Source organism: Bombina bombina, chromosome 7 (genome assembly GCF_027579735.1).
Source record: "Bombina bombina isolate aBomBom1 chromosome 7, aBomBom1.pri, whole genome shotgun sequence".
In the NCBI taxonomy this organism is placed as follows: Eukaryota; Metazoa; Chordata; class Amphibia; order Anura; family Bombinatoridae; genus Bombina; species Bombina bombina.
This window is the reverse complement of record NC_069505.1, coordinates 253,549,445-253,569,392: the sequence shown is the minus strand read 5'-3', so window position 1 is coordinate 253,569,392 and position 19,948 is coordinate 253,549,445. Positions and strand designations below refer to the sequence as shown.

General features: G+C 37.2%; 1 protein-coding gene across 2 annotated transcripts in view; it reads right to left on the bottom strand.

Moving 5' to 3' along the window:
* Positions 1 to 231: 231 nt before the first annotated feature.
* Positions 232 to 19,948, bottom strand: part of LOC128635838 (protein Wnt-7a) — a 117,072-nt gene continuing 97,355 nt past the window's right edge. For both annotated transcript variants that reach the window (XM_053688949.1, XM_053688950.1), the window contains exon 4: positions 232 to 2,864. In XM_053688949.1, coding sequence (XP_053544924.1) covers positions 2,385 to 2,864 — 480 coding nt within the window. In that variant the 3' untranslated portion in view covers positions 232 to 2,384. The remainder of the gene's footprint in view (positions 2,865 to 19,948) is intronic.

Below are 19,948 nucleotides of genomic sequence, written 5' to 3'. Positions count from 1 at the left end.
ACATTGCATAAGCAGTTCTGGTGAACTGCTTGTGCAATGCTGTCCCCTGCAGATTCGCTAGCAGGGAATGTCAATTAACCCGATCATATCTGATCGGGTTGATTGCTGTCCGCCACCTACTAGTTAACTGCTGTTTCTGGGGAGCCTTTCGGCCCTTGATAAAACAGCCCCATTGTATCTTATTTATCATAATGTGCCTTGAAGATAAAAAAATAAATAAAAAAAACAGTCTTTCAGATCCAATTTTTATTGAGACTAAACTGGACTGAGGAGTTGATAGTATATTGCTTTCACACGGCATATCACCAATGTATTAAAAAAATAATAATAAGGTCCTCGAATAAGCAAGTTTTAATAACCGGTTCTATAAATTAAAAAACATAGTACTGATTAACAAAGATATCTGTTTGGTACGGGATTTTTGTTGTGTAATGCATCTTCATGGCAAAATACAATGCATTCAGTAGTATTTTTCAAACCAGAACATATTTTTTTTTCCAGTGGCATCCATTTGAAACACAAGCATTATGTTTTCAGTAGTTCATAAAACAAGAAGAAAAAAATCTTTATAAAAAATATTTCTTTTTTTATCAATTCAGTAGTCTGACAATAAATTAATTTAATCTAAAGTCTATTTTGACAAACAAAACAGGTATATACTGGTCTAATACTGCTTACATTAAACATAAAAAAGGGCTTATCAATAATGCGTTGTTTTAATATTAGTTGCAAATGTAAAGCTGAAATGTATTTTTTATATTAGATTTGTATTTGTAGGACTAAAGGGGAGAAGGGCAATTCAAATCTAGATGCTTTGTGCGCTATCTGTGATAATCAGACAATGTAAATCATGCTACTGTAGTTTTAACAGTCTACAGTCTCTCACTGATAAAATCAAATTTGACAGTGCCACAATATAAGATTTACTGGATAGCACACACAGCACATTTGCTAATAACAACGCCACATTTTACTGACTGACGCATGTGGGAAGCAAATTCCTAATTGTTTGTTCCCAATGCTCTAAGTGAGCAATTATTTAAATGACTATTCTACAAGTGATGAAGTGACCGTTACTTGCTATATATCTGCATTTTGAAAATGGAACTTTAGGAAGACGCACATTCTAAACGGTTAAATTAAATAAAGGGAAAAAATGGGCATGATCAACTTTCTGATTACAATGGAATGATAAAATACGGTTTGCTGCTGTTATGCCAAATTTTAAGAAAGTCAGCTTATATACCTAAAAAATAACAAATTGGATACCTTGTGTTCTTTAAAAAGTATGTTATAGAATTATACAAGCAGACACAGTATAAATAAAATATTCATATAAAAATAGTCTATTACAAAATATATTCTTTAATCCTATGGTCCATTTTTTTTTCAAAAACATGGAAATTATGTCTGGAGGGTCCCATTGACATTTTTATGGAATTCAGATTGTTTAATTGAAGAAAAAAAAGATATTTTCCTTTAGACATTGAAATACTGAGCTAATAAGTAAATTCATTAATCCAGACAACTAGCAGCAAACAGCATAGCAATATTTCAGAAAAAAAGAGGTCTGCTTTTCTCCTTTAATCAACAAGTATCTTGTGTGTACAACTATACGACATTTCTGCATAATTATTTTATATATTTATCTCCAGTTTTCAAACGTCTTGACTTTCTAAAAAGAAAGTAGGGTATTTTTTTTTCCAAAATGGCAGTATATTTCCTCCATTAAATAAATATTAGTTTAATCTAATATATAATCGTTAAATATTGTTACTAATATTTAAAGTCCCTGTGCCAAAAATAAAAAAGAGCAAGACCAGTGTCTATGGATATTTCAAACACGTAGACTGATAAAAGCCAGTTTCGTGAGAATGAAAATAAGATAAAGTATATGATTTTTCACAATTTATAGCTGAATAATTCACACTCTAAATTGAAATTCACACTAGTGTCCTTTGTTAGCTCATACTCTTTGTATAAGTTTCACACACAGAGATTGCTTATTATTTGTCTATTTTCTCACTAATGGTTTATATCTCTGTGGCTTATTCTAATCCTCTTTAAAAGCTTATCAAAGTACATCTACAAAAAGGTCACTTAGACTTTAATGGTACATTTTGTAGAAACAGGAAGTCTTGATAAACTTTTCCTTAGTTTGGAATAGAGCATATTCAGAGGTTGCGGATTTTCTGCATTCACTTGTGATTGGCATAATACATGTCTGTCTTAGAATGTGAAACCTCTTAAGTAGTCAAACAGGTAAAACATTCTCAAAGGTAGTCATGCACAGTCCAGCATGATTAGAGTTTATATCTTGTGCAAATGTACGGCATTAGTTCTCAAGGTTTAGAGAGTTTCTTCACTTGGTCTTTTTTTTGTTTTTATTTGCATGTGAATACTTCAGTCCGCTCACTACATGTATTGCATTTGACATAACAGCACCAGTGGAATTTGCAATTGCACTGCCATACCCTGGAGTACTGGTGTGTATTGTATCCTCTGCCGCAACACATTAGATCGCAGCCACTTGTGTGTTGAGCTGTTTTGTTACACAATCTTCCTTGAGTCCCCATGCTGCCAGTCACAGGATCTTCTTCACAATAATTTGGAGACTTCTCAATATATACTAAATCTGTTTCCATTGGCTTGCGGTAGGACAGTGGCTTTTTTATTTTGAGGAACGTTGGACGCTTGTTCCTGCTTGCTTTAACTGGCTCTACTTGAACAGCTTCATTGTATTTTTCTTTTAGAATAAATCCCAACTCCCGGAATTTAGGAAGAGTATTCCAACATGTCTTCGTGGTACACGATCCAGAAACACCATGACACTTGCATTCCAACTTCATGTTGTCCTCAAGAATCTGCAAAATTAAATATGACGTTATTTTTTGTGCCTTTTTTTTTAACAAATATAGTAAGCATCATATCACTGTGATTTTACTGAAATGTAATTATTTTTTCAGAAGTATTCATTGCTTTACAGATGAACAGGACATTGAAGACATTTCTTTCATTTATTTTTATTTTACAAACACAATACTGACAAAATAAAGCAATATTTTCTTATCAGGCTTACAAAGGTGTATTGCTTTATATTTCTTTATATAGAGCTGTAGGTGTTGCTCTTTTCATCCATTAAGCATCAGGTGTAAGCACACAACTGATACTAAGGTATTATTTTCATATTATATTTTAAACTGCTTTTATATTAAGGGACATGAATCTCAAAATCATTCTTTTAATTTTTCAGATAGTATGTACAATTTAAAAAAAATGTATTTTTAAATTGTACATGTAAATTGTAAATTCTAATTTACATCTATTATGAAATTGACTTTGCTCTCTACATTGGTAGACTCATAGACGCCTATTTACTAAAGGTCTTGCGGACCTGATCCGACAGTGCGGATCAGCTCCGCAAGATCTCGCTGAATGTGGAGAGCAATACGCTCACTGTATTCAGCATTGCACCAGCAGCTCACAAGAGCTGCCCCCTGCAGACTCGCGGCCAGGTGTCAGTCAACCCAATCGTACTCGATCGGGTTGAATTCGGGCGATTCCTGCTCAGAGCAGGGGTCAGGGTTATGGAGCAGCAGTCTTTAGACCGCTGCTTCATAACTGCTGTTTCTGGCGAGTCTGAAGACTCGCCAGAAACACGGGCCCACAAGCTCCTTACGGAGCTTGATAAATGGCCCCAAAGTGTGCATGTGTATATAGCACTATATAGCACTATATGGCAGCAGTTTTACAACAATGCTTTTAAGAATGGTATACAATGTACAAACTATACTGTAAGTATATCATATTTTTTTCATAATAGAAGTAAACTGGGATTTTTTTGTTAAACATACTACACTCTATCTGAATCATAAAAGAACAGTTTTCATGTGCAAGTCCCTTTAACGTTTTTATTTTATCAGGAAAACATAAGAAATAAAGCGTGCAATCAATCTCAGACACAATTCAGCAGCAATCTCCATATAAGAGATACCTGATACCATCCCCAAACGTGTATGAAAAAGCGGGTTAAAAGGACCAGTAAATTAAATAGAATTGTGCATAATATAAAGACAATGCAATATCACCTACTCTGAATTTTGTTCTCCCATTTTGCCGGCCCCCTGTATCATGTGACAGACATCAGCCAATCGCAGACTAGTATATGTATACCCTGTGAGCTTGCGCACATGCTCAGTAGGATTTTGTTCCCCAGAAAGTGTGAATATAAAAAGACTGTGCAACATTTGATAATGGAAGTAAATTGGAAAGTGTCTTAATTCTGCTGCTCTATCTGATTCATAAAAGTTTATTGTGACTTGAGTGTCCCTTTAATTGCTAAAGCATAAAAACGTACATTCTGTCACCAAGTCAAACCCTGTATGTGATACCTTTTCTGCATGTGATCATTTAACATATTGTGGTAACCTGGCTGTGTATCACATCTCTTTTAGTACATGAATGGGCTCATTTGTACCTCAGCAAATTAACCTTTACAGGGACATACAAAGTTAATAAAAGGTAATGAAAACCACATATTGAAAAATAAACAGTTTGCGGGTCAAAATACTTTTCTTTGAGAACATTTTTGGGCCATATTGCGAGTGGAGAGCGAACAGTTACGTATAAGAGATATATTGCAGGTGTTTGCAAGTCTTGTTTTTCACAAGATCTTTAAATAGTGCTCCACTTGTAATCTGGTCCTTTTGAGTGCAATGGGGCATATTTATCAAGCTCCGAATGGAGCTTGATGCCCCGTGCTTCTGGTGAGCCTGCAGGCTCACCAGAAACAGCAGTTATGAAACAGCGGTCACAAAGACCGCTGCTCCATAACCTGTCCGCCTGTTCTGAGCAGGCGGACAGACATCGCCAGAAATCAACCCGATCGAGTACGATCGGGTTGATTGACACCCCCCCTGCTGGTGGCCTATTGGCCGCGAGTCTGCAGGGGGCGGTGTTGCACCAGCAGCTCTTGTGAGCTGCTGGTGCAATGCTGAATACGGCAAGCGTATAGCTCGCCGTATTCAGCGAGGTCTGTCGGACCTGATCCGCACTGTCGGATCAGGTCCGACAGACCTTGATAAATATGGGCCAATGTCTCTTATTAATAAATAAAAACAGCATATGTTTTGCACGATGATTTCATCCAATATTGATAACCATCTATTATATACATATTGATTTGTGTTACATTATATCATGGGATTAACGAAGAAGCTACAAATATAAAATTGTATAATCTGTGTTATAGGCCTAGATGTATAGAAGCTGGTAAACTTGCTGAGTGGCCTCGTAATTTAACTCATTGCTATATTTTTTAGTTACTAGTAACAATATTATAAGGTTCTAGATTCTCTCATAATCTGATACAAATGAATTGTTACAAGGCTGTATATGCCTATATAAAATGTACACATGATCACTGTACAACTGTTGGATTACTGCCAGTGGATATATTTTTGCATCTGTGATACGATTTATTATTAGTAAAACAATAAAATGAAATTCCTAGTATCTGTCAGATATGAACTAAGTAGCAAATTTACACTGTCAATTTATTCACCCATGTGCTCCTAATATGCTCGTTCATTAGCGCATCCTTTTCCATGTCTGCGTATTTCATTTACAGCCAAGCCACAGACAATAGTAATGCTCTAAGGGCATAAACAGTTTGATTGGAAAAAGCTGAGTGTGCTAGTAGGATGGATCAGAAAATAAATGGCTGTGCTTTTCTTAGAGGCCCTGTGTAACAGGACACAATATGCTAGCTGAGTCAGGATTTAGCTGAGTTCAGAGAATTCGGGTTCTGAAATATCTGGCAAGAGAGCTAGAAAGTGGATTATCTATCCATTCTAAACTAATAACTAATAAGGAAGTGTGTTCAAACCTGCATTTATAATCCGCATACTCAAAACTTATTAAAGGGAAAGTAAAATCTAAATTAAAATGATGGTAAATTTCAGACTGTATATATATATATATATATATATATATATATATATATATATATATATATGTATATATATATATATATATATATATATATATATATATATATATATATATATATATATATAAAATAATAAAAGATTTATAATCCTACTTGGTTTCTTTTGTTCCTCGGCCCCCTCATTTCCTCTTTTGGCTGAGCTATTACATAGAGTAGTCCCACCCACTCTCCTAAGGGCTTTAAAAGGACTGGACTTTAAGAGTGTCATATGACACACACACTAACTGGATGTTCATTGGAATTGTCATTAACAAAAAAAAGAGTTCATGCCAGTGGGCGGGCATAACATTGTAATAGAAACATTACCTTATTCCACAAATAGATTTAAAAAAAGGTACACATATATTTTTTTAATGGCAACGGTTACATTTATGACATTTGATTAGCTAAAGTTTACCATCACTTTAACCCCTTAATGACCGGACCATTTTTCAATTTTCTTACCCTTAATGACAATGGCTATTTTTACATTTCTGCAGTGTTTGCGTTTAGCTGTAATTTTCCTCTTACTCGTTTACTGTACCCACACATATTATATACCGTTTTTTCTCGTCATTAAATGGACTTTCTAAAGATACCATTATTTTCATCATATCTTATATTTTACTAAAAAAAATAAATGATAAAATATGAGGAAAAAATGGAAAAAAACACACTTTTTCTAACTTTGACCCCCAAAATCTGTTACACATCTACAATCACCAAAAAACACCCATGCTAAATAGTTTATACATTTTGTCCTGAGTTTAGAAATACCCAATGTTTACACGTTCTTTGCTTTTTTTGCAATTTATGGGGGCAATAAATACAAGTAGCACTTTGCTATTTCCAAACCACTTTTTTTCAAAATGAGCGCTAGTTACTTTGGAACCCTGATATCTGTCAGGAATACCTGAATATCCCTTGACATGTATATATTTTGTTTTAGAAGACACCCCAATGTATTGATCTAGGCCCATTTTGGTATATTTCATGCCACCATTTCACCGCCAAATGCGATTAAAAAAAAAAAAAAAAGTTCACCTTTTCACAAATTTTGCCACAAACTTTAGGTTTCCCATTTAAATTATTTACAAACAGCTTCTGCAATTATGGCACAAATGGTTGTAAATGCTTCTCTGGGATCCCCTTTTTCAGAAATAACAGACTTATATGGCTTTGTGGTTGCTTTTTGGTAATTAGAAGGCCGCTAAATGCCGCTGCGCACCACACGTGTTTTATGCCCAGGAGTGAAGGGGTTAATTAGGGAGCTTGTAGGGTTAATTTTAGCTTTAGTGTAGTGTAGTAGACAACCCCAAGTATTTATATAGGCCCATTTTGGTATATTTTATGCCACCATTTCACCGCCAAATGCGAGAAAATAAAAAAAAAAAAACTTTACATTTTTCACAATTTTAGGTTTCTCACTGAAATTATTTACAAACAGCTTGTGCTATTATGGCAGAAATTGTTGTAAACGCTTCTCTGGGATCCCCTTTGTTCAGAAATAGCATACTTATATGGCTTTGGAGTTGCTTTTTGGTAATTAGAAGGCCGCTAAATGCTGCTGCGCACCACACGTGAATTATGCCCAGCAGTGAAGGGGTTAAATTAGGTAGCTTGTAGGGAGCTTGCAGGGTTAATTTTAGAGATCAGCCTCCCACCTGACACATCCCACCCCCTGATCCCTCCCAAACAGCTCTCTTCCCTCCCCCACCCCACAATTGTTCCCACCATCTTAAGTACTGGCAGAAAGTCTGCCAGTACTAAATAAAATAGGTTTTTTTTGTTTTTTTTTTAATAAAAATAACAAAATATTTAGTTGTGATGGACCCCCTGCCTTAGCACCAACCTCCCTGATCCCCCCCTCCAGCTCTCTAACCCTCTCCCCTACCTAATTACCGCCATCTTGGGTACTGGCAGCTGTCTGCCAGTACCCAGTTTGGCCCCACAAACCAAAGTATTTTAATTTTATTGATAACTTTTATTTTTATTTTTAATTATTTCTGTAGTGTAGCAGACCCCCCCCACAATACCCCCACCCCCTCCCCCTCCCAGATCCTTTTATATGTAAAAAAAAAAACAACAACTTTTTTTTCCCCTTCCTTCCTTCCTTCATTGGTGTCAGTGTGGCTAATGTGCGCAGGTGCACGCGCAGGTGCACGCTCCCTCCTCCCACCCGGACAACGGCACCATCGGCACCATCGGCACCATCTCTACCGTTGCAGAGAGGGCCACAGAGTGGCTCTCTCTGCATCGGAGGCTTGTAAAGGGGTATTGCAGGATGCCTCCATATCGAGGCATCACTGCAATACCCTCAGAGCTGCTGGAAGCGATTGTGATCACTTCCAGCACTCTGTTAGACAACTGACGTACCAGGTACGTCTATTGTCATTAACAGTTAGTTTTTGCTTGACGTACCTGGTACGTCAGTTGTCATTAAGGGGTTAAACTTCATGATTCAGTCAGAACATGCAATTTTAAACATCTTTCCAATTTACATCTATTAGCAAATTTGCTTAATTCTCTTGTTAACCTTTGTTGAAGAGAAGGCTCAAAAGCAGTACGGGGAGTTATCTGAACATCTGGTGAGTCCGTGACAAGAGACATACAGTACACTATATGGCCAAAAACATGTGGACACCTGACCATCCCACCTACATGAGCTTTCTGGATATTCCATTAAAAAAACATACGGCTAGATTACATGTTTTGCATTAAGGTAAAAAAGCAGCGTTATCAGGTCCTAACGCTGCTTTTTTATGCCCGCTGCTATTACGAGTCTTGCTGGTATAGGTGTACTGCACACTTTTCTGGCCTTTCCGCAAATCAACTTACGTAAATTTCGTAAAGGCTTTTTTCAATGGGACTTGCATAGCGCCGGTATTACGAGTTTGTCAAGGGAGGACAAAAATGAGCGGTACACCCTCTACCGCCAAGATTCGTAACCCATTTTAAAGTCAGTAGTTATGAGTTTTACGCTACAAAGCTGTAGCATAAAACTCATAACTAAAGTGCTAAAAAGTACACTAACACCCATAAACTACCTATTAACCCCTAAACCGAGGCCCTCCCGCATCGCAAACACTATAATAACATTTTTAACCCCTAATCTGCTGCTCCGGACATCGCCGCGACTATAATAAACATATTAACCCTTAAACCGCCGCACTCCCACCTCACAAACATTAGTTAAATATTATTAACCCCTAATCTGCCGTCCCTAACATCGCCACCACCTACCTACATTTATTAACCCCTAATCTGCTGCCCCCCAACCTCGCCGCCACTATACTAAAGTTATTAACCCCTAACCCTAAGTCTAACCCTAACCCTAACACCCCCTAACTTAAATATAGTTAAAATAAATCTAAATAAAACCTACTATTATTACCTAAAGTATTCCTATTTAAAACTAAATACTTACCTGTAAAATAAACCCTGAGTTAGTTACAATATAACTAATAGTTACATTGTAGCTAGATTAGGGTTTATTTTTATTTTACAGGCAAGTTTGTAATTATTTTAACTAGGTAGAATAGTTAGTAAATAGTTATTAACTATTTAATAACTACCTAGCTAAAATAAATACAAATTTACCTGTAAAATAAAACCTAACCTAAGTTACACTAACACCTAACACTACACTACAATTAAATAACTTACCTAAATTAAATACAATTAAATAAATTAAATACAATTAGCTAAATTACAAAAAAAAAAACACTAAATTACAGAAAAAGCCCCCCCAAAATAAAAAACTGTAGCCTAAACTAAACTATCAATAGCCCTTAAAAGGGCCTTTTGCGGGGCATTGCCCCAAAGAAATAAGCTCTTTTACCTGTAAAAAAAAATACAAACAACCCCCCCAACAGTAAAACCCACCATCCACACAACCAACCCCCCAAATTAAACCCAAACTAAAAAAACCTAAGCTCCCCATTGCCCTGAAAAGGGCATTTGGATGGGCATTGCCTTTAAAAGGGCATTTAGCACTATTAAAGCCCAAAGCCCTAACCTAAAAAAAATACCCACCCAATACACCCTTAAAAAATCCTAACACTAACCCCCGAAGATTCACTTACCGGGAGAAGTCTTCATCCAAGTGGCAAGATGTCCTCAACGAAGCCGGCAGAAGTGTTCCTCCAGATGGGCAGAAGTCTTCCTACAGATGGCATCTTCTATCTTCATCCATCCGGCGCGGAACGGCTCCATCTTCAAGACATCCGGCGTGGAGCATCCTCTTCCAACAACGTTCTTGCTGAATGAAGGTACCTTTAAATGACGTCATCCAAGATGGCGTCCCTTAGATTCTAATTGGCTGATAGAATTCTATCAGCCAATCGGAATTAAGGTTGAAAAAAAACCTATTGGCTGATGCAATCAGCCAAAAGGATTTAGCTCACATTCTATTGGCTGTTCCAGTCAGCCAATATAATGCAAGCTCAATCCTATTGGCTGATTGGATCAGCCAATAGGATTGAAGTTCAGCCAATTGGAATCTAAGGGACGCCATCTTGGATGATGTCATTTAAAAGTACCTTCATTCAGCAAGAAGACGTCATTGGAAGAGGATGCTCCATGCCGGATGTCTTGAAGATGGAGCCGCTCTGCGCCGGATGGATGAAGATAGAAGATGCTGTCTGGATGAAGACTTCTGCCCATCTGGAGGACCACTTCTGCCCGTCTGGAGGACCACTTCTGCTGGCTTTGTTGAGGACATCTTGCCGCTTGGATGAAGACTTCTCCCGGTAAGTGAATCTTCGGGGGTTAGTGTTAGGATTTTTTAAGGGTGTATTGGGTGGGGGGGGGGGGGTTTAGGTTAGGGCTTTGGGCTTTAATATAGTTAAATGCCCTTTTAAGGACAATGCCCATCCAAATGCTCTTTTCAGGGCAATGGGGAGCTTAGGTTTATTTAGTTAGGGTTTAATTTGGGGGGTTGGTTTTGTGGGTGGTGGGTTTTACTGTTGGGGGGTTGTTTGTATTTTTTTTTTTTACAGGTAAAAGAGCTGATTTCTTTGGGGCAATGCCCCGCAATAGGCCCTTTTAAGGGCTATTAATAGTTTAGTTTAGTTTAGGCTAGGTTTTTTTTTTATTTTGGGTGGGCTTTTTTATTTTGATAGGGCTCTTAGATTAGGTGTAATTAGTTTAAATATCTTGTAATTTGTTTTATATTTTCTGTAATTTAGCTAATTGTATTTAATTTATTTAATTGTATTTAATTTAGGTAATTTATTTAATTGTAGTGTATTGTTAGGTGTTAGTGTAACTTAGGTTAGGTTTTATTTTACAGGTAAATTTGTATTTATTTTAACTAGGTAGTTAGTAAATAGTTAATAACTATTTAGTAACTATTCTACCTAGTTAAAATAAATACAAACTTGCTTGTAAAATAAAAATAAACCCTAAGCTAGATACAATGTAACTATTAGTTATTTTAGCTAGCTTAGGGTTTATTTTATAGGTAAGTATTTATTTTTACATAGGAATAATTTAGTTAATGATAGTAATTTTATTTAGATTTATTTAAATTATATTTAAGTTACTGGGTGTTAGGGTTAGACTTAGGTTTAGGGGTTAATACATTTAGAATAGTGGCAGAGACATTGGGGGCGGCGGATTAGGGGTTAATAAATATAATGTAGGTGTCGGCGATGTCCAGAGTGGCAGATTAGGGGTTAATAATATTTAACTTGTGTTTGCGATGCGGGAGTGCGGCAGTTTAGGGGTTAATATGTTTATTATAGTGTTGGCGATGTCCGAAGCGGCAGATTAGGGGTTAATAAGAATAATGTAGGTGTCGGGGGTGGCAGATTAGGGGTTAATAAGTGTAAGATTAGGGGTGTTTAGACTCGGGGTTCAGGTTAGGGTGTTAGGTGTAAACATAAAATGTGTGTCCCTATAGAAATCAATGGGGCTGCGTTCCTGAGTTTTACGCTGCTTTTTTGCAGGTGTTAGACTTTTTCTCAGCCGGCTCTCCCCATTGATGTCTATGGGGAAATCGTGCACGAGCATGTACAACCAGTTCACCGCTGACTTAAGCAGCGCTGGTATTGGAGTGCAGTGTGGAACGCAATTTTGCTCTACGCTCACTTCTTGCTTGTTAATGCCGGGTTGATAAAAACCCGTAATATTAGTGCTGTAGGGAATTGAGAGGTGAGAATAAACTGCAAGTTAGCACCGCACCCCTGTTACCCGCACAACTCGTAATCTAGGCGATAGGTATTAATATGAAGTTACCCCCTGCCTTGCAGCTATAGCAGCTGCAACTCTTCTGGGAAGGCTTTTGACAATATTGCGCCTTTTCAGTCAAAAGAGGGTTTGTGAGGTCAGGCACCGATGTTAGGTGAGAACATCTGGATTATTATGAACATTCCAATTCATCCCAAATGTGTTCAATGGGGCTGATGCCAGGGCTCTATGCAGGTCGCTTGAGTCCCTCCACAATAAAATCATCAAACCATGTTTTAATGGACCTCTCATTGTGCACAGTGGCACAGTTATGCTTGAACAGGGAAGGCCTTCTCCAAACTTTGGCAAGAAAGTAATTTTGAAACACCAAATTATCTAAAATGTATTTGTGTCCTGTAGCATTAAGGTGACCATTTACTTGAATTAAAGAGATGAGCCCAAACCTGAAATGCAGCCCAAGACCATTATCCTTCCTCAACCAAACTTTATAGTAAGCACCATTCATTCCGTAAAGTACTGTTATCCAGGAATCCAACACACCCAGATTCTTACATCAGACTTACACATAGTGAAGTGTGATTCATCACTCTAGAGAACACATTTTCACTTCTCCAGAGCCCAGGGGCAGATGCTTTACACCACCGAGCTGGGGTTTGGCATTGATGGGAGACTTGTGTACAGCTGCTCGGTAACGGAAACCCATTTCTGAAACTCCTGACACACAGTTCTTGTGCTGTGGTCCAGAGGCATTTTGGAACTCTGTAGTGAGTGATGCAACAGATGATAGGGGATTTACACACTATGCACCAGCCCTGCTCTGTGACTTTGTGTAATCTACCACTTCAGGACTGGGCTGTTGACACTTCCACTTCACAATAAAGTGGCATCCTATGACAGTGCCATGTTTAAAGCCAATGAGCTCTTCAGTGTGATCCATTGTACTCCCAGTGTTTGTTTATGACAATTTCATGGCTGTGTGCTGGGTTAGTTGCACCTGTTAGCAATAGGTGTGGCTGAAACACCTGAAATCAATACTTAGTCCACATACTTTTGGCATATATTGTATGCATGTAGCCAGCCACCAATCAGCAGCTAGCTCCCAGTAGTGATTTTACTGTCCTTTAAAGGGTCACAGAAGTCAAAATGAAACCTTTACAATTCATCTTTTTAGTCTCCTATGAGCCCTACCTGGAGAGCATTACTGAAGTAGGCTCATGATCGTCTATATCAGTTCTGCAACAATGTTTGTAACCATGTTCTACATATAGTGCTCCTACCTCTGTATGCTTTCATGGAATGGAGCTAAGTTTAATAAAGACATACATTTCATAAAACAAAAAAATGACTTTTTTTAACCACTTTGATCTAGCTGAATAATGAAAGTTCAATCTTCACTTCATTGTTCCTTTAACCTGGGTTTATAAAATGCTGACATTACAACTAAATTAAGAATAAAAAGTTTTAAAACAGAAAGAGATGATATCACAAATTTGCGACATTCAATTAAATTCCTTTCTCTAGAGAGATCTGTTCACAAAGACTTTGGTCCCACTGGATTCAGACAAATTGGGTAAAATAGCTGTCAGCATTTCATTTTCACACTACTGACCCTCACTTTCTGTGCGTTTATTAACCCCGAAAAGGGGTAAAACACATAGTCACACTCAGGAGCTGCAGAGAATTGCTGGTCTACAGCTGGTGAAACAATCAGCTGTTGCAGTTGCACATCTTTGACAATCACAGGCTTCAGGCTATTGTACAGGATATTACTTAGGGGTTTAACCCATTGTGGGGGTTTGTGGATAAAAAGACACACGTCCACTGGCCTGAAAAATGAAGTAGTTTTATTCAGCACAGGACCCGCAGTATAAAACCGCAATGCATGTAGGGTTGCAATAAAAATACTAACTCAAATAGGCCATACTTTGTGCTCTTTCCCTTAAAGGGACATTAAACACAACTTTCTGATTTACTTCTATTATCTAATTTGCTTCATTCTCTTGATATTCTTTACAGAAAAGCATATCTAGATAGGCTCAGAAGCTGCTGATTGGTGGTCAGCAAAGATATCTAAAAAATAAGTAAATTTGATAATAGAAGTACATTGGAACATTGTTTAAAATTGTATTCTCTACCTGAATCATGAAAGAAAAAATGTGGGTTTAATGTCCCTTTAAACATACATTATAGCACTTTATTGCTTGTGTCACCTATAAATATTGTAACTAAGTACATAGGGAGTAGTGCTGTGTATTACATTTATTCAAAGGAAATAAAAAGAATACACATATATTGCTTTGGCCACAACTCTATGATGGGAAGTGCTAAAGTAAAAAATTAACTTTTATTCACATCACTAAAAATGGATCAAATTAAAATTGTGCTCCCAATGTTCATTAGATTGTAAAGTTAAAATCTCATCCCCCCCCCCCCACACACACACACACTTGGGGCTAGATTACAAGTGGCGTGCAACGGAAATAGCGCGCCTATTACAAGTTGAAAGTAAACATAATCACAAGAGTGCAATCGCATTTTATGTTCTTCATATACAGGGCAATGCTATTTTTATTGTAAATATATATTCCGATATGTATCTGTATATACCTATATAACTGTATATAATGCTATAGATATATAGATATAGATATCTATTTCACAATAACATCATTCATATATATATATATATATATTTAATAATAAAAATTACATTTTTTATATATGAAAAACATAAGAATGTAAAATATGCATAACACGCTTTGGGTTTCATGCTTCAAGTCTAACACTGTGTCGGGTTAGCACACATGAAGAAATAATCTTAAAGCGCATTAAAAAATATTATACATACTGTAAAAAATTCTAAACAATCCATAATATATATATTTATTTATTTTTACAGTATGTGTAATAATGTTCAATAATTATATATATTTTATATTTAATAGTTCAAGAACGCGCTTTAAGATTACAAATTCTTTATGTGTGCTAAATTTAGATTTTAGCGTGTTGCACTATCAAGAAAAATAATCTGGCTCTGAAAAGAGCTGAATGCCTTCTTCCGCAATCAGAGCCTAACGAAGTAACCAAATTACAAATCCCTAATACTCATTAAAAATGTTACAAATTATCTCAATGCATTGTGACCTGACATAAGGACAGTGGAACTGTAGTTTCATGTATCTGTCTTGTGGAACTTTTATTTTTTTACTTTTCTTGTTATTTATCATGATAGGCACATTACACTATTTATCTATATGCTGTACTACATTATGCATGGCAAATGTCAACACTCCCTTTCTAATTACAGTTGAGGAAGCGGCTAAGCCCCCCTACTAAAATTTACATTTTATATTAGATGTTGCCCAGAGCTGTTATGTTATCCAAATATGTTCCAACATCACTAAGCTTCAGAAAAAATGATAAAAAGTATCTTAATGGACAATATCACTAGCTGAACGTTAATATCTATATGAGATGATGGTAAGAAATATGTGTTTAACACCTTGGTATGTCCACTAAATAGATAACAAGGATTCATGTCTTATTTATTATCTATGAATAAATCACACCATTCCATTATGAAAAGGGAGTACATATTCTGTATACCCAAGGTCCACCAGATAAAAGAAAAGATATTAACAGACATCAGTACAGAGAGTTTCCCAAGATTAGACAGCAGTACGAAATATTCCAGACCTCTAAGATGTAAAGAAAAAGCATTTCCTCCTCAATGTATTTGTATCATTTCAATCTAATATACTGTACAACATTTATACACAATACCATTGCATTTTGGAAAGTTACCAGCTCAAGAATTCTTATGGCAATGAAGACTTTTTAAAGAAGAATTTGATATACTTATTTATTGTGTTTTACCAATGAGGTGGGTTTGTAGAATAAATGTTGCAGAGAAATGTACAGTGCAAATTATGGTCTGATTATAAAAAGATCTTTGAGCTTGCTAGAATTCTAAAAAAGAAATGATCTTGCCAGTACTATGAAGCTCCTTGTGGAATTATCTAAAGCAGGGCTTGATAAAACCAGGAGCCAACTAGCTACTGGCTTCTAGAAATTTACCCCTGGCTTCTAATATTTTGGGTTTTCTCGATATATCTATATACAAATACCACTGTCAGGCTCCTAAATATTCTTACTGGCTTCTATAATATATATTGTAAAATACACGTCCCCACCTCACCAGTGGACAGAGGCTTAGCTGAAAATTCTCTTTGAGTCCTGGAGAATTCTTTCAAGGGACATGAAAATGAAAGTTTTTATTTTATAATTCAGATAGAAATTACAAGTTTAAACTTTTTTCCAATTTACTTCTGTTATTTAATTTGCTTCATTTTCTTTGTATCTTTTGTTGAAGGAGTAGCAATAACCTACTGGGAGCTAGCTGAACACATCTAGTGATTCACTTCTGATGCTGATTGGCTATTGTTTTTGTTTTTTTACAACTTGCAGCTGGACAGCAGCTCTAACTATTCACACAACACTTACTCTGGTGAGCTGAAGATTTTGTGAGGTAAAATATCTTCCTTTTTTACTAATAGATGTTCAGGTGATGTTTTCTTCACTTTCAGGTGCTTTAGCATATGAGTATTATGTCCCTTTAATATTAGTGATTTAGCAAATGAACATTTAGTCCCTTTAATATTAGTGATTTAGCATATGAGCATTATGTCCCTTTAATATTAGTGATTTAGCATATGAACATTATGTCCCTTTAATATAGGTGATTTAGCATATGAGCATTGTGTCCCTTTAATATTAGTGATTTAGCATATGAGCATTATGTACCTTTAATATTAGTGATTTAGCATATGAACATTATGTCCCTTTAATATTAGTGATTTAGCATATGAGCATTATGTCCCTTTAATATTAGTGATTTAGCATATGAGCATTATGGCCCTTTAATATTAGTGATTTAGCATATGAGCATTATGTCCCTTTAATATTAGTGATTTAGCATATGAGCATTATGTCCCTTTAACTTTGACAAACCTTTCAGTAGACTTGTAGTAACGCAATTCTATTTGGCTGTGAAGCATTTGTCCCATTTCAGAAGTAATCTTAATAACCAGCACATAGCTGAAACGCAAATACATGTATTCAATATACATTAGTACTTTTACATATAAAATGTAACAATGTTAATTTATAAATTGAATTAAAAAAGGAAATTTATTCTTACCTGATAAATTTGTTTCTTTTACGATACGATGAGTCCACGGATTTCATCCTTACTTATGGGATATCGCCTCCTGGTCAACAGGAGGAGGCAAAGAGCACCACAGCAGAGCTGTATATATAGCTCCTCCCTTCCCTCCCACTCCAGTCATTCGACCGAAGTTAGGAAGAGAAAGGAAAAGCCAAGGTGCAGAGGTGACTGAAGTTTAACAAAAATAAAAGACCTGTCATACAAAAACAGGGTGGGCCATGGACTCATCGTATTGTAAAAGAAACAAATTTATCAGGTAAGCATAAATTTCCTTTTTCTTTTACAAGATACGATGAGTCCACGGATTTCATCCTTACTTATGGGATACAATACCAAAGCTATAGGACACGGATGAAAGGGAGGGAAAAGACAGGGACCCTAAACAGAAGGCACCACTGCTTGAAGAACTTTTCTCACAAAAACAGCCTCAGACGAGGCAAAAGTATCAAATTTGTAAAATTTGGAAAAGTGTGAAGAGAAGACCAAGTTGCAGCTTTGCAAATCTGTTCAACAGAAGCATAATTTTTGAATGCCCATGAGGAAGCCACAGCCCTAGTAGAATGAGCCATAATTCGTTCAGGAGGCTGCTGTCCAGCAGTCTCATATGCAAAACGGATGATACTCTTCAGCCAAAAAGAAAGAAAGGTAGCCGTAGCTTTCTGACCCTTATGCTTCCCAGAAAATACAACAAACAGGGAAGAAGATTGACGAAAATCCTTAGTTGCCTGTAAGCAAAACTTCAAGGCACGGACCACGTCCAAATTATGCAACAGTCGCTCCTTCTTAGAAGAAGGATTAGGACACAAGGAAGGAACAACAATTTCCTTATTAATATTTTTAGTTGAAACAACCTTAGGAAGAAAACCAGGTTTGGTACGTAATACTACCTTATCCGAATGAAAAATAAGATAAGGAGAATCACATTGTAATGCTGAAAGCTCAGAAACTCTGCGAGCAGAAGAAATAGCAACCAAAAACAAAACTTTCCAAGATAATAACTTAATATCTATGGAATGCATAGGTTCAAACGGAACCCCTTGAAGAACTTTAAGAACTAAATTCAAACTCCACGGAGGAGCAATTGGTCTAAACACAGGCCTGATTCTAGTCAGAGCCTGACAAAAGAATTGAACATCTGGTACATCTGTCAGATGCTTGTGAAGCAAAATTGACAAAGCAGAAATTTGTCCCTTTAAGGATCTCGCTGACAACCCTTTCTCCAATCCTTCTTGGAGAAAAGACAAAATCCTGGGAATCCTAATCCTACTCCACGAGTAGCCCTTGGATTTGCACCAATAAAGATATTTACGCCATATCTTATGGTAAATCTTTCTAGTAACAGGCTTACGAGCCTGAATCAAAGTATCTATAACCGAATCTTAAAACCCTTGCTTATATAAAATTAAGCATTCAATCTCCAAGCAGTTAGCTGCAGAGAAACTAGATTTGGATGATGGAAGGGTCCCAGAATGAGAAGGTTGTTCCTCAATGGAAGTTTCCACGGAGGCTGGGATGACATGTCCACCAGATCGGCATACGACATCCTGCGAGGCCACGCAAGGGCGATGAGTATCACCAATGCCCTCTCCTGCTTGACTCGGGCAATCACCTGGGGAAGAAGAGCAAATGGAGGAAACACATAAGATAGGCTGAATGACCAAGGCACTGCCAAGCCATCTATCAGTTCGGCCTAGGGATCCCTGGACCTGGACCCTTTATCTCGGAAGCTTGGCATTTTAGCGAGATGCCATGAGATCCAACTCCAGCCTGCCCCATCTGACAATCAGATCGGCAAATACCTCCGGATGGAGTTCCCACTCCCCTGGATGAAATATCTGTCTGCTCAGAAAATCTGCTTCCCAGTTTTCCATTCCTGGGATGTAAATCGCGGACAGATGGCAAGAGTGAGACTCCGCCCACTGTATTATCCTGGCTACTTCTGTCATCGCTAAGGAACTTCTTGCTCCCCCCTAATGATTGATGTAGGCCATCATCGTTATATTGTCCGACTGGAATCTGATGAACTGGGGGGAAGCCAGCTGAGGCCAAGCCTGAAGCGCATTGAATATTGCTATCAACTCTAGAATATTGATGGGAAGAAGAGACTCCGACTGAGTTCAGACCCCCTGAGCCCTCAGGGAATTCCAGACTGCTCCCCATCCGAACAAGCTGGCAACCGTTGTCACTATCACCCATGAGGGTATGCGAAAGCATGTCCCCTGGGATAGATAATCCAGTGACAACCACCATAGAAGAGAGTCCCTTGTCTCCTGATCCAGATGTATTTGAGGAGACAAATTCGTATAATCTCCATTCCACTGCCTGAGCATGCTCAGTTGCAGAGGCCTGAGATGAAACCAAGCAAATGGAATGATGTCCATTGCCGCTACCATCAATCCAATTACCTCCATGCACTGAGCCACGGACGGCTGGGGATTGGTCTGAAGGGCTCGGCATGTGTTCAGAATTTTCAATTTTCTGACCTCTGTCAAAAATATTTTCATGGATAGAGAGTCGATTAGAGTTCCCAGGAAAGGAAC